The 15,000-nt window shown below is 39.2% G+C and overlaps 1 protein-coding gene across 1 annotated transcript in view; it reads right to left on the bottom strand.

Moving 5' to 3' along the window:
- The window catches only part of LOC137625092 (uncharacterized), a 45,200-nt gene that overhangs the window by 218 nt on the left and 29,982 nt on the right, over positions 1 to 15,000 (bottom strand). The window contains 3 exon segments of the mRNA XM_068356024.1: positions 1 to 365; positions 1,027 to 1,188; positions 1,924 to 2,100. The exon segment at positions 1 to 365 is cut by the window's left edge and continues 218 nt beyond it. Of these exon segments, the coding sequence (XP_068212125.1) occupies positions 36 to 365; positions 1,027 to 1,188; positions 1,924 to 2,100 (669 nt within the window). The 3' untranslated portion in view covers positions 1 to 35.

Consider the following 15,000-nt stretch of genomic DNA (forward strand, 5'->3'; position numbering starts at 1 on the left):
GCATCCAATGACTTCAATTCCCCATTGTGTTCAAATTACGCAAATCTGGCCAACAACTGCTCGATGTAATTGCTGGACATCTGCTGTGGCTGTGTTTCACTTTCGTTCCTGAAATTCCCAGACAATTCCTGTTTACTGTTGTTGTTTTTGTTGTTTATTACCGTCGTTGTTTTTCCTTCTGTTGGCGAAGCAGTTGATTGGTTCCTCTCTCCTTTTTCTTCTTTTTGTTGTTGTTGTTGTTGTTGTTTTTGTTTACCTCCCGTTTTCACCTGGTCTTTGCAGAAACAGAATTTTCGGAGGGTCATGTGTTTAATACAGTGGCTCGTGTTCCCGTAGACGTTAATTCTCGACACTTCGCCGGTCAACTGTCGAAAGAAATTAATAAACTTGATTTTAATATCATTTTGTAGAGTTTTTTTCTTAGCTTAATTTGCTTATTTATCTCTATTAAATATTATTCTGGAATTTTTATCCAGTTGTTTTGGGGCAATTTGGAGATTAACCTATCTATCTGTTTAAATATGTTTTATCTATTATGTACTGTATGTGCTTTAGTCTCTATGTGTTATATACACACACTTACGTATATGGATATTATGTATACACAAACCTTTATATATATATATATATATATATATATATATATATATATATATATATATATATATATATATATATATATATATATATATATATATATATATATAAGTGTGTGTATACACATAAACACACATACATATTGTATATATATATATATATATATATATATATATATATATATATATATATATACATACTGTATATGAATATATATATGTGTATATATACTATATATATATATTTATTTATAGATATATAGATATATATAATTTATATGTGTCCATAGTGTGTTTATTTACAAAAAAAAATTATATATAAGAATGTATACCCATACATACATATATATGCATAGCATACTACGTGCGTCACACTATATTGGAATACATTCACATCAACGGGTTGTACTTCAAAAAAATCCACCAATACCTGGAAGACTTGGGGTTGTGGGTTGTACCGTAACGTCGCCTCCACGACAACATCGCCCGGAGTCAGACGCCCTTGCAGTAGGTAGCTCCTGACGTCACTCGTTACGTCCTGGGGCGAGAGCTGCTTGTTCGATCCCGAGACGCGTCCCGTCAGGAGTTCGATCTTGAAGGAGGGAATTAAGATTTGGTTTATATATAATGGAGATTAGTTATTTGGTCGGTTAGGGAGGTGGAGTTGAACTAGGGTGGGCATTAATGACGTCAGGGTATCGAATGGGGTTTAGTGTAGTAATTCTGTTGTTGATGTCACTCCCTCTCTCCTATTATATATATATATATATATATATATATATATATATATATATATATATATATATATATATATATATATATAAAACATGAATAAGTACATGTCTGATACCTTTGTCTTGTAGTGGACTATAGACTCTTTTGCATTTGTTGTATATATATGATACCTATGTATTTGTGTATATGTACTGTATAGTCTATATGTCACACACACACACACACACACACACACACACACACACACATATATATATATATATATATATATATATATATATATATATATATATATATATATAAAATATGAGTTTATATATATACATACATAAACCTTTATCCTATTTTAGAAAACACCTTTTAAAAAAAGTTTATTTCATGGCATTAACGTATCTCAATTTTTATTGCATAATCTAAGACTACTTAGTTTGCTGTTTTGGCATGTGCTCCCATATTGGGTCATAACCTCCATCAAACGTGAACCGAGTGATGCACTAAAGCCCCTTCGATATAAATAAAAATCCCCCTACCCCTTACCTTACTGCTTAACGTGGAGAGTGAATTAAACTCCAGAGGAGCCTTTTGGACTCACCTTTTGGAAGCGTATGCACTGAGGATACGGCATCAAATCCTTGTTAAGGATTCCTTTAAGATAGGCAGCGGCCATGTCGAGGACGGGATCCGTCAGAGGGATGTCATGGGTATCCTGGCAGGTGCAGAAGTGCTCCGGGATGCCCGCGTCCTCGCACTTCCTCTGTCTCGGGATGGCCTTCGTCAGGAGAGAAGAAATTGAGCGGGGGGAGGGGAATGTTACTAAAGATTGTGGTAGTTATGAAGGGGAAGTGGTGGGAAAAGTTGACTGTGTGTTTACATATCTATCTAAATATTTAGACGCCATTGTTGACGGGTTGCGTATACTGGGTTTTATATATATATATATATATATATATATATATATATATATATATATATATATATGTATATATATATATATATATATATATATATATATATATATATGTATATATATATATATATATACATATATAATTTATATTCAAATAAGTCATGTATTTTGATACATTAATGTCTGGAGTCTCTTACCGACCTCGGGATCAGAGCCCCAGATAAGAAGCTATTGTCTTTTGAGTGGTTTCGCCTGGGGCTCTGATCCCGAGGTCGGTAAGAGACTCCAGACATTAATGTATCAAAATACATGACTTATTTGAATATGAAAAACACGTCTAAATTTGTAAAATTTATCATATATATATATATATATATATATATATATATATATATATATATATATATATATATATATATTTATTTATTTTATACATACACACACTCACACACTTACTCTTTATTATATAGGGGAAATAAAACCATACTTTGACTCCTGTAGTCTCCGTTCTTCATGAATTGCCATGTTTTGATAATTGTGTCCACTGAATTCATTGTATATATATATATATATATATATATATATATATATATATATATATATATATATATATATATATATGTATATATATGTGTATATATAAATATATATATATATATATTTTTGGGCTCAAGCCATGTCGTCCTGATGGAAGTTCCTATAGGGTAGCTTCCTAGGGTATATTACAACTACGGCGATATTCCCAGAGAATTTACCTTAAGGTACCAGAATTCTAACTCCTGGAGCGAATATCCCTCCTGAAAGGGATATCGCGACATATCAGAGGACGTATTCTTGACACGCCACATGGCAATCTGCACCCTGACAGAGATTTCGTCTCGTAGGGGCAATTGGCAAGAAACGAATTCGGGAAAGAAAAAGGGGGAGCCGCTCCCAAGGCTCCTTATCTCTCGTTTTGTAAGTGTGCATGGCGCCAATCCTGGCGCCATCTGCATTCCTTTTTGCGTAGCTTAACAACTCGGTGTTTTTTCCTGTGTTTCTCGCAAATCTTGGATTTATTCTGCTTTTCATGGCTTCTCCGTCTTCGTCGGCCTCTGATAAGTTGAGTACCATGTCTTTTATGTATAAATGTAGGCTCTTGGTAAATTTTTGAGTGATTAATAGGTTTAATCTTTGTTACAAGAGCCGTAGCCTACCGGAGGCGTCATGGACGCTGTCGCTCGCTAGGTATAAGTTTAGTTAGTCAGAGCGACATTCCCGGTTGTTTTGCTTTAATAAATTTTAGCTATTTAGCATTACATAGGATTTCCTTTCGTGCTTAGTATTATTTTGGCGAAGTATTCGCCATTCTGGCCTACGCTAGGCCATGTGGCCTAGTCGTTTGGTCCTAGTACTTCATGCATGATTTTGGTTTTTCCGAGTGTATTAAAATTTTATTGAAGCTTTAGGCTATGTTTTATACATTTAAGATTGTGTGGAATATTTCCAAGATAGTATACGAGTGAGTTTCGGTGATTTAGGTAATCGATTCTCTTGGTGCCTAGGCTAAGTTGCTTATGGAGCCTTAGTATACTTTCTCATACTCCCCGGTTGCTTTCTTTTCTTCGGAGAAGGTATGCAATCCCTTTCCCTCTGTTTAAGCTTTGGGCTTATCCCTAAGTGGTTTTTTCCGAATTAATTTTCGATAAAACTATACTGGGGTGTTACTGTACCTTCCTGTTCCAGTAAGTCTGGTTCAAAGAGGGACAGAACAACAGAGTTTTTTAGTCTGAGTCTGTGTTTGTCTGGCTTGGGGTAGAGTCTCCCTCGCTGGCCTGACACAGACAAAGGTGGCTTAGCCTCCTTAGGTCACTACCGAAGGTTTCTGTGGATATGATTCCTTCTTTTGTGATCTACCAGACTAGTCCTTGTTGCTGTTCTCGGGGGAGGATAAGTTTCTTTCCCTGGGAGTAGCAACACCTTCCTTGCTTTGGTGCTCTGGGAGCTGGCAAGTATTGCTGGCCTCCCCCCTTGGATCTCCCTTAGGCTGAGATAAGTTTCTTGGCTGCGGGGGATCCGTCACTAAAGCAAGGTTGGTAGGACCCTCTTTTGTCCCTTCCCCCTCTATCTCCGTAATGGCCTAGCCATTACAGTACTGTACGTCGTTCTACATCTGGACCTAGAATAGGTTAGGATGTCTTATATTTTGAGTGCTGCCCGGACCTCCCTTGGTCCCTCATCCATGCCTGCCTGTAGAGCCAGACGGCATTGGTCAGGAAGCCTGAATTAGATTCTCCCCTTCCTTATATGCACTCTTTCGGATTGCCGGGCTTGGAGGTAGTGTACACTCTTATCCCGGCATCCATCCTATTTTTCTCCTAGTGCTGTACCCGACCCGGCTGCCGGCCTCATAGGCCGGCAGCCGGGTGGGTGTAGTCCTCTGGTTCTTTTGCTGCCGGCTGGCATCGGTCCTGTACCTTTGCCGGCCGGCTAATGTCAGCTCTTGTCTGCCGGTCACCAAGAGTGTGGCCGGCAGCTGGGTACTACCTTGTGTAGTTGCCGGCCGGCATTGGCTGTTGCCGGCCGGCACATGCATTTGAACCAGCGTTCTGCCGCCTTATAGCTGTTAAGTAGTATACTTTAAAGCTAGTTGTGGTGTGTGCCGGCCGGCACGTAACCTCCTATACTGTACCAGTATTCTTCAGTATAACATATACTGTAAGAAGAAAACTATAGTATGGGTTTTGGTGCAGCACTGTGTGTTCTAACACTTTTGTGTTTTCTTGCACAAGTCCTTTGCTGTTGCCCTACAGATAGGAAAGTGAGTTCTTTCCTGTCTATTATCCAGGATTTTAAAATCATTGCTTAGGCGTGAGCTCCACCTGTTTCCTCTGGAAACTTTGCATTGGTTACTCTAGAAGAGATTAACCATTTGATTTTATTATCTGGAAGGCTGCAACAATGGGTTGTGAGGGAAACACAAGTGTGTGTCTTTCCTTTCTGAATTGTTATGCTATACTATGCATATCCAGTGATACATAGTTCACTTGATACTCATGGAAATTTCTTCTCTTTACAGGAGGACCTTCCGAAGTGCGGAAATGTTTTCTGCAACGTCCGCAGCAAGAATCTCTGCGGACATGAGTTTTGTAGGAGACACGCAGCATGTGCTGTCTCCAAGGATGATCTCCAGTATTGGGACCCTCAGGTATGTACTGTGTGCACTAACCTGATTACTGAGGCCTTTGATTCCCCTAGGACGGCGGAATCAAGGGATATAGCAAGGGAGAAGCTTCGTACCTGGGTAAGGGGCTTCCAAAAGAACACTTCTGGCCCTTATCTTCCAAGTGAGAAGATGAGGGCGTATCTTTTCCCTAAGGCATCAGCTGATGCTGTGATTCCCCAGCCTCAAGAGGAGATCCCCAAAGTCAGATCCAGGTGGATGCTGAAGTCGCGGTCGCGATGCAAGACATCCAGTTAGGTGACAGGATGTCTGACGTGGACGAGCGTTTGGAAGAAGACCTCCTGGCAGAAGGCCAGGATGAAGTTCAAGCCCCGGACGTCGTAGAGGAAGAGGTCGACGAGGTGTCGGCTACGGCGGTTCAGATTCCGGAGCCTATTCCCTCAACATCGGCCGGTCTCCCAGTAGAGCTGGGACAGGCCCTCTCTTCTATTGTTGGAATGGTCCAACAAATGCAGAAGGAGAATCAGGAGAAGGCGGCTGCAATGGAACTGCGGATGCAGAGCCTTGCAGAATCACATGGGCCCCAGAAAAGGCTCAATGTGAAAGACCTTCCCTTGTGCTCAGATGCTAAACCATGTGTCCGGCTGAGGAAGGAACCAGCTTCAAAGGAGGAGCCAGAGCCGAAGGAGGTTCTAGTGATGGACCATACTAAGGCTCAAGCTCTGCTTTCATCCTCGTTGAAAGAGAGGGGCTTCTCTAACTCAAAAGTAGCTGCATTGAGCAAGAAGCTTCCTTCCTTTGTGTCCTCTCCTGCTAGAGCCTTCCCCTTTTTACAGAAAGGGTTTGCGGCTGTACTAAAAGCAGTCGAGGCCGACAAGCCTTGCCCCTCCCTGGAGGAGTGTAAACCCTTGTCGCTGGCCCTACCTATGGACCACAAAGACTGGAAGGACGTCCATCTTACGTTCTCAGTTGGGAAGTTGGAGGCTGATATCGCCGGACGTCAGTTCGGCGAGGACCTCCCTAAGCTGTCTGACTTTCTCTTGCAGAGAGAGTTCGAGACAAAAGAAAGACTGGCTTCCTCAATGTCTCTTCAGACTACTCTTGAGACGATGGCAAGTGACCCCAAGGTCCATGAAATGTTCATGGTGGTGGCCAAGACTCATCTGGCCACAGTGACGAAGGATCTTTATGGCTTCGTCAAGGCGAGGAGAGCTTGTAGGGAGTTCGTGTTCACCTCGGCTACGGTGAGGCACGAGCCAAGGAAACTAATCTCCTCCAACATTTGGGGCAAAGACCTTTTCCCTACCGATTTGGTCAAAGAAGTAGTTGATAAGGCCGCCTTGGAGAATAGAAACCTTCTCCAGAAGTGGGGCCTGGCTATCAAAAGAAAGTCTTCCCCGGATGAGGGTCCTCAACCAAAGAGGAAGACTATGAGGACTAGGCTACCGTCTCGGCACGCCAAGCCTTTTAGACAGCAACTGCAATTGCCATTGCCTCCAGTGCCCCAGATTGTGGCACAAACCCCGACCACTTTTCAGTGGGTACCCCAGGCCGTGTCGACACAGTCCACGGCATTCACCCCATCGTTCGAAGGGCAGTCTACTTCCTTTCGAGCAAAGCCTAGAGGGGCAGCCAGAGGCTCGTCTGGGCGCCCCTCAAGGGGAAGGGGATTCAGGGGTGGTCGTGGTCAGGGAGGCAAGACCTCGGGACGGCAGTCCAAGTGGGATGATACCGGTAGGAGGGAGACTTCTGAAATTTTGGGATCGGTGGAGCTTCGATCCCTGGGCCCACAGCCTACTCAAGAATGGACTGGGCTGGAGCTGGTACAGCACTCCACCCCCGGGCCTTCGGGTTTTCCAACACTCCACCCCCGTTCTGGAGGAGTACGTTCAAGAACTGTTGGAGAAAAATGTGATCCGAAAGGTGAAGTCCATCAAATTCCAAGGGAGGCTGTTTTGTGTTCCCAAGAAAGACTCGGAATAGCTCAGAGTCATTCTGGACTTGTCGCCACTCAACAAGTTCATAGTGTAATGCAAATTCAAGATGCTAACACTGCAACACATAAGGACCTTACTGCCCAAGAGGGCATATTCCGTCTCTATAGACTTGTCAGACGCCTATTGGCACATTCCAATCAACCGTCGACTCTCCCCCTACCTAGGGTTCAGGCTACAACGAAGACTATACGCCTTCAGAGCCATGCCATTCGGGCTAAACATAGCCCCAAGGATTTTTACGAAGCTTGCGAGCGTAGCTCTCAAACAATTACGCCTAAAGGGAATTCAGGTAGTAGCCTACCTGGACGACTGGTTGGTGTGGGCAGCATCCGAGACAGAATGCTTGCAAGCTTCCAGTCAAGTGATCTAGTTCCTAGAGTACCTAGGTTTCAAGATCAACAGAAAAAAGTCTCGACTTTCTCCATCTCAAAAGTTCCAGTGGCTTGGAATCCACTGGAACCTTTTGTCACACCGTTTCTCCATCCCGGCGAAGAAAAGGAAGGAGATAGCGGGTTCTGTCAAAAGACTTCTAGATTCCGAAAGGATATCAAGACGCGAACAGGAGAGGGTACTGAGCTCTCTCCAGTTTGCTTCGGTGACAGACCCAGTGCTAAGAGCACAGCTAAAGGATGCAACCGGAGTTTGGAGAAGTTATGCATCAAACGTGCGAAGAGATCTGAGAAGACCAGTTCCGCTTCGGCTACGTACTCTTCTCAGGCCTTGGTCCCAAGCCAGACTTCTAAAGAAGTCGGTTCTTCTTCAGCCACCTCCCCCGTCGGTGACGATTCACTCAGACGCCTCGAAGGAGGGATGGGGAGGTCACTCTCATCGGAAAAAAGTCCAGGGGACTTGGTCCAAGCTATTCAAGACCTTTCACATAAACTTTCTAGAAGCTATGGCAGTGCTCCTTACCTTAAAGAAAGTTTCCCCGCGTCACTCGATCCACATAAGGTTGGTGATGGACAGCGAGGTAGTTGTGAGATGCTTGAATCAACAAGGATCGAGGTCACCACCTCTCAACCTGGTGATGTTGGCCATCTTCCGATTGGCGGAAAAGAAAAGTGGTACCTGTCGGCAGTTCACCTTCAAGGAGTCCGCAATGTGACAGCGGACGCTCTATCCAGGTTCACACCGATAGAGTTGGAATGGTCCTTAGACGCAGGATCATTCTCCTTCATTCTGAATCAAGTCCCAGAACTGCAGATAGATCTCTTTGCGACGAAAGACAACATGAAGTTGCCCCTGTACGTGTCCCCGTACGAGGACCCCTTAGCGGAAGCAGTGGACGTGATGTCCCTCAACTGGAACAGAGGGCCCAGGATTTATCTGTTCCCTCATCACAACCTTCTGTTGAGGGTCCTCAACAAACTGAGATCCTTCAAGGGGGTAGCGGCAATAGTAGCCCACAAGTGGCCGAACAGCGTGTGGTTCCCCCTGGCATTGGAACTACAGCTAAAGTTTGTACTGCTACCAGATCCAGTTCTGACCCAACGAGTCCAGAAGTCGACTGTCTGCGCTTCATTACAGAAAACCCGGACCCTGCAGCTCATGATTTTCTCTCCCTAGCGGTGAGAAAGCGTTTCGGGATTTTGAAAGCCAGCATAGACTTCCTAGAGGAATATAAGTGCAAATCTACTAGAAGGCAATATGAGTCATCTTGGAGAAAATGGGTGGCCTTTGTCAAGGCGAAGAATCCGCAGGAGATCTCGACAGACTTCTGCTTATCTTTCTTCATCCACCTCCATGGTCAAGGATTGGCAGCTAACACGATTTCAGCGTGTAAGTCTGCTTTGACAAGACCCATTCTATATGCCTTCCAGGTCGACCTAGGTAACGAGTTCTTTAATAAAGTTCCGAAAGCCTGCGCTAGGCTCAGACCTTCAGCACCTCCAAAGGCCATTTCATGGTCTTTAGACAAAGTTCTTCATTTCGCTTATCTGTTGAGCAATGAGGAGTGTGCGTTAAAGGATTCGACACAAAAAGTTATTTTCCTATTTGCACTCGCGTCCGGGGCCAGGGTTAGTGAGATTGTAGCCCTCTCGAGAGAGGCAGGTCGTGTTCAGTTCCTGGATGGGGGAGAACTGAACCTGTTTCCGGATCCTACGTTTCTCGCCAAGAATGAGTTACCCACCAACAGGTGGGGTCCCTGGAGAATCTGCCCTCTGAAAGAAGATGCATCTCTATGTCCAGTAGAATGCCTAAAGGTCTATCTTCATAGAACTTCAGACTTCAAGGGTGGTCAACTATTCAGGGGAGAAACATCAGGCTCAAATTTATCTCTGAATCAACTCAGAGCGAAAATCACATATTTTATTCGCAGAGCGGATCCTGACAGTACACCCGCAGGTCACGATCCGAGGAAAGTTGCCTCATCCTTAAATTTCTTTAATTGTATGGATTTTGAACATATCCGTTCATACACTGGCTGGAAGTCTTCCAGAGTGTTCTTTCGCCACTATGCGAAGCAAGTAGAGGAACTAAAGAGATCTGTGGTAGCAGTGGGTCGCGTCGTTAACCCCACTGAGGAACAGTGGTTACATTCTGTATTACAAACTAAGTGAGGGCACTGAGTTGCCCATGTAGACTGTTCCATTTCCAAAGGTGAACCTAGCATAAGTGCAGACATGTGTGCCGAGCGTTTCTAACGCTAATGTCATTGATTTGTAATACAGACTTTTATGACTTTGATACCTCGGTATCTTAAAAGTGGCATTTAATGTTTTTTCCTTCAGATAAACAAGTTCTGTTTACTATCATACTTATGCTTAAAGTTTTGGGTTATCCTCTTCTTATATATATATATATATATATATATATATATATATATATATATATATATATATATATATATATATATATAATTGTGGTTAACCTGTCTGTTTATTGTCTGTCAATGAACTTGTTCTTGAGAACCTTGCGTCTCCTTCACCTGTGTCAATTTATTGGTATAATTGAGCATTCATTCTATGTATCTTATCTGGGATAATTCTAATAGAATTGTTCCTTTATGCAAGCTATGTTGCATTGGTTTATGCTTTCCCTTAACGGGAGGACCCCGTCCCATAAGGGGACAATGGCGGTTTTACTAGTTTCCTCCTATGCGGATATAAACCTTTGTCCAATACAAATATTGTGCGGAGAACTGGTCGATATTTCATATTGACGCAGTGGTTCTTTACAAACTATGCTTTACTTAATATAGGGCGAGACCACTATATTAGCTTGCCTGGTATTCATACATAAGTATATGTACTCTTTGAGACTTTTCCAGAGTCTAGTAGGACTCTTCCCTGTAGGGGGCAGGAAGCTCTAACATGGTTTATAGTTAGTTGAAAAGATGTATAACGGTAACATCTTAGGTCTCTAGGTCTAGTCGACCGGGAAAAATTACATCCGGGGAGTACGGCACGTTCTGAGAATCCACAGATACAGTAATGCTCTGGTATACTTCCATCAGGACGACATGGCTTGAGCCCAAAAAACGGATTTTGAGCGAAGCGAAAAATCTATTTTTGGGTGAGATGGCCATGTCGTCCTGATGGACCCGCCCTTGCCTTTCTAAGAAAGGGCTGTAGGACCCCTCCCTACATACAGTATCTGTAGCACCTCGTGTACGCTACAAGGAATACAGATGGCGTCAGGATTGGCGCCAGGCACGCTTACGAAACGAGAGATAAGGAGCCTTGGGAGCGGCTCCACGTTTTTCTTTCCCGAATTCGTTTCTTGCCAATTGCCCCTACGAGACGAAATCTCTGTCAGGGTGCAGATTGCCATGTGGCGTGTCAAGAATACGTCCTCTGATATGTCGCGATATCCCTTTCAGGAGGGATATTCGCTCCAGGAGTTAGAATTCTGGTACCTTAAGGTAAATTCTCTGGGAATATCGCCGTAGTTGTAATATACCCTAGGAAGCTACCCTATAGGAACTTCCATCAGGACGACATGGCCATCTCACCCAAAAATAGATTTTTCGCTTCGCTCAAAATCCGTTATATATATATATATATATATATATATATATATATATATATATATATATATATATATATATATATATATCTGCCTGTGTATATGTAAATGAGTACAAGTGCTGAGTTTAATTCCTTCCAGTCAAATCTAATTAATATTAATCTTTTTTCCAGCCGGCAGCACACCCCGCCAAAATGGAGCTGGATTTATTCAAGAAACAGAAAGGTAAGTTTTTTTTTTTTTATATTGAAAACAGAATTTAAATGTAAATATCATGGAAATTATGTTAGGTTGATCTATTGGCTTTTTATGGTGAAAAGGTTTATTTTAATTTTTTCCCAATTTTTATTCAATACTGATTAATTTTCAGGGATATTTATACTATCGCCATTGTTTGTTAGCCGATCTTTATTGCCATATTTTTAATCTTTTTTTTTCATGTATTTTTTAGTGTGCATATTGAAAACTGAAGTTAAGTATCAGTATTATGCAAATTTTCGTATGGGGAACAAGTTTATTTTCATGATTCATTTTCCTTTTATAATCAATACTGAATAATTTTTTAGGATATCTATATATCAATTATTTGTTACCCGATCTTTATTGCCATTTCTTGAATTTCATAATTTTAGTTTTTTTTTTTTTTTTTTTTGAAGGTAAGTCAAAAAATGTTGCAGGATATATTGTATTCCAATTGTGAATTTTCCAAAAATATAAAAATACTCCCTTATGATATGAAAATCGAGTTTTGAATTTTTATCTACGGTTTGATGATTTACATTTTCTATTTTTAATGATTTCATTTTTATTTTTCCTTTGCGTTATACAGATAAGAAATTTTTAGAAGAAGAAGTTTATTTACAAGATTTTTAAAGTAAGTTTATTGACAATGTTTTTTCCTTTCTATTTATTTAATAATGAAAATTTTTCGAGATATTTAAACTGTCTCTGTTTCATGACAGTTGATCTATAGTGACATTTGTTTTACTTTTTATATTTGAGAATTTATTTTTTGTTCTGTTCATATTAAAAACAGAAGGGAAGGGAAAAAATATATGACGTATCGTAATCTGATGTATCGGATTGTAATGGTGATATATATATATATATATATATATATATATATATATATATATATATATATATATTCATGTATATATACATACATACATAGATATATGTACATATATCTATGTATGTATGTACATATATCTATGTATGTATGTGTATATACATATATATATATATATATATATATATATATATATATATATATATATATATATATATATATATATATATATATATATATATACATACATACATAGATATATGTACATATATATATATATATATATATATATATATATATATATATATATATATATATATATATATATATATATTTCACGGTTTCAAAACCAAGTCTAGACATTTCCAGGTTTTCTATTAAAAACGTGTTTTTTTTCCATGATATTTCTCCCTTTTTTCCCTTTTTTTATTTTATATTGAGTAACTTCCGAGTATGTTTTTTGACAGTCAATCTATATTGCCATTTTTTTTCTTTTATTTTTGTACGTCGAAATCCACGCATGCATGTAGGTGTATATGAACACATATACGCAATACGCGTGCACAAACAAAATTCATCATTTTACTTTTTGAGTCATAGTTTGAACAGCTTTGAGTAGAGCAAAATCTGGTTATTTTTATTAAGATTTTAATATGATTTAAATATGATTTAAACGCAATTTGAAGAATTTAAATGTGATTAAAATATGATTTAAACACGATTTAAATATGATTTAAACGCGATTTAGATATGATTTTAACTCGATTTAAATGTGATTTAAATAGGATTTAAATGCAATTTAGATAGGATTTAAATGCTATTGAAATATGATTTAAATGCAATTTTAATGATTTAAATGTGATTTAAATATGATTTAAAAGCGATTTAAATATGATGTAAACGCGATTTAAATATGATTTTAACAAGATTTGAATATAATTTAAAAATGATTTAAATATAATTTAAATGCGATTTAAATATGATTTAAATGCGATTTAAATATGATTTAAATGCGATTTAAATAAGAGTTAAATGCGATTTAAATAAGAGTTAAATAAGATTTGAATACGATTTAATTACGATTTGAATGTGATATAAATATGACTTGAATAAGACTTGAATACGATTTAAATACGATTTATATGAGACTTAGATAAGACTTGAATACGATTTAAACAAGATTTGAATGCTATTTAAATACTACTTTAATACGATTTTAATGCATTTTAAAAATGACAGATAATATTTAAATACGATTTATCAACGATTTGGATACGACTTAAATACGATTTAAATTTAAATTATCCATTACAATCGTTGTATAAAAAGGTCTACGAATATTTCATGAAACATCTTTCATTAATATATTATTTTAAATATTTGTGATTTCATTATCAAATCATATGAAAACACCTTCAGGCTTCTGTTAGGAGACAATACTAGATAATGCTACTAAATATTTCCAATTATTTTTGTATCACAAAATAATTCGAAATTAATAATGAGGGTTTGGTAATCTTCAGTCGCACCGTGGAATAATTTGACCTAATTATGATACAGTGGAACCATTGCTTTAAACGCATCCAATCCCATGATTTAGTAAACTAATTAATGTGGAAATTGGCCCTCATATACCTAGTCAGTAATGCAATCAAGTGACAGTGGCTGTCAAACTCCACGGTAATTACACGCCCTGATTCAAACATATATGTGGGATATCCTTATCATGATCACCATATTACTCCACTGCAGGACAAAAGCCTCAGATATGTCCTTTCATTCCCGTCTGTTTATGGTTACTCTATGCCAGTTTATACCCGCAAACTATCTTAGTTCGTCAATCGATCGTCTTCAATTCGTTCCCCTGCGTTTTTTTGCAATCTCTAGCGACCCAATTATATATACAGACAATATGGCCCATCATTAAACTTCATATGGTCCACTGTAGGCAGTAATTTGGGGTTTCAGTCGCTAAAAGGTTTAAATGTTTAAAAGCCACTCATGAATGGCAGAGGCAAGGGACAGTGACATTACCCCATCAAGCAGGACAATGCCCTAGAGACTGACCATATATATATATATATATATATATATATATATATATATATATATATATATATATATATATATACATATCTATATATCTATATCTACATCTATATCTATATATCTATATATATATATATATATATATATATATATATATATATATATATATGATCAGCGCAGAAACCCCCTCTCCACCCAAGGTAAGACATAGGAGGGCCAGGCAATGGCTGCTTATGACTCAGCAGATAGACCTATAGGCTCCCCCAAACCCCCCATCCGTAGCTCACAAGGATGGTGATGTTACAGCGACCAAAGAAACTAACGAGTTTGAGCGGGACTCGAACCCCAGTCTGGCGATCAGCAGTCAGGGACGTTACCACACCGGCCACCACAACCCTTTGATTCCTGGTAGAGTCAGTGAAAATAATTGTAAATCGTTCGAAATCGAATGGATGAAAAATTGGGAAAATTAATCTATATTAATGTTTTTTGAGAAAGTAAGAATACAAAAA

This window comes from Palaemon carinicauda, chromosome 31 (assembly GCF_036898095.1).
Source record: "Palaemon carinicauda isolate YSFRI2023 chromosome 31, ASM3689809v2, whole genome shotgun sequence".
In the NCBI taxonomy this organism is placed as follows: domain Eukaryota; kingdom Metazoa; phylum Arthropoda; class Malacostraca; order Decapoda; family Palaemonidae; genus Palaemon; species Palaemon carinicauda.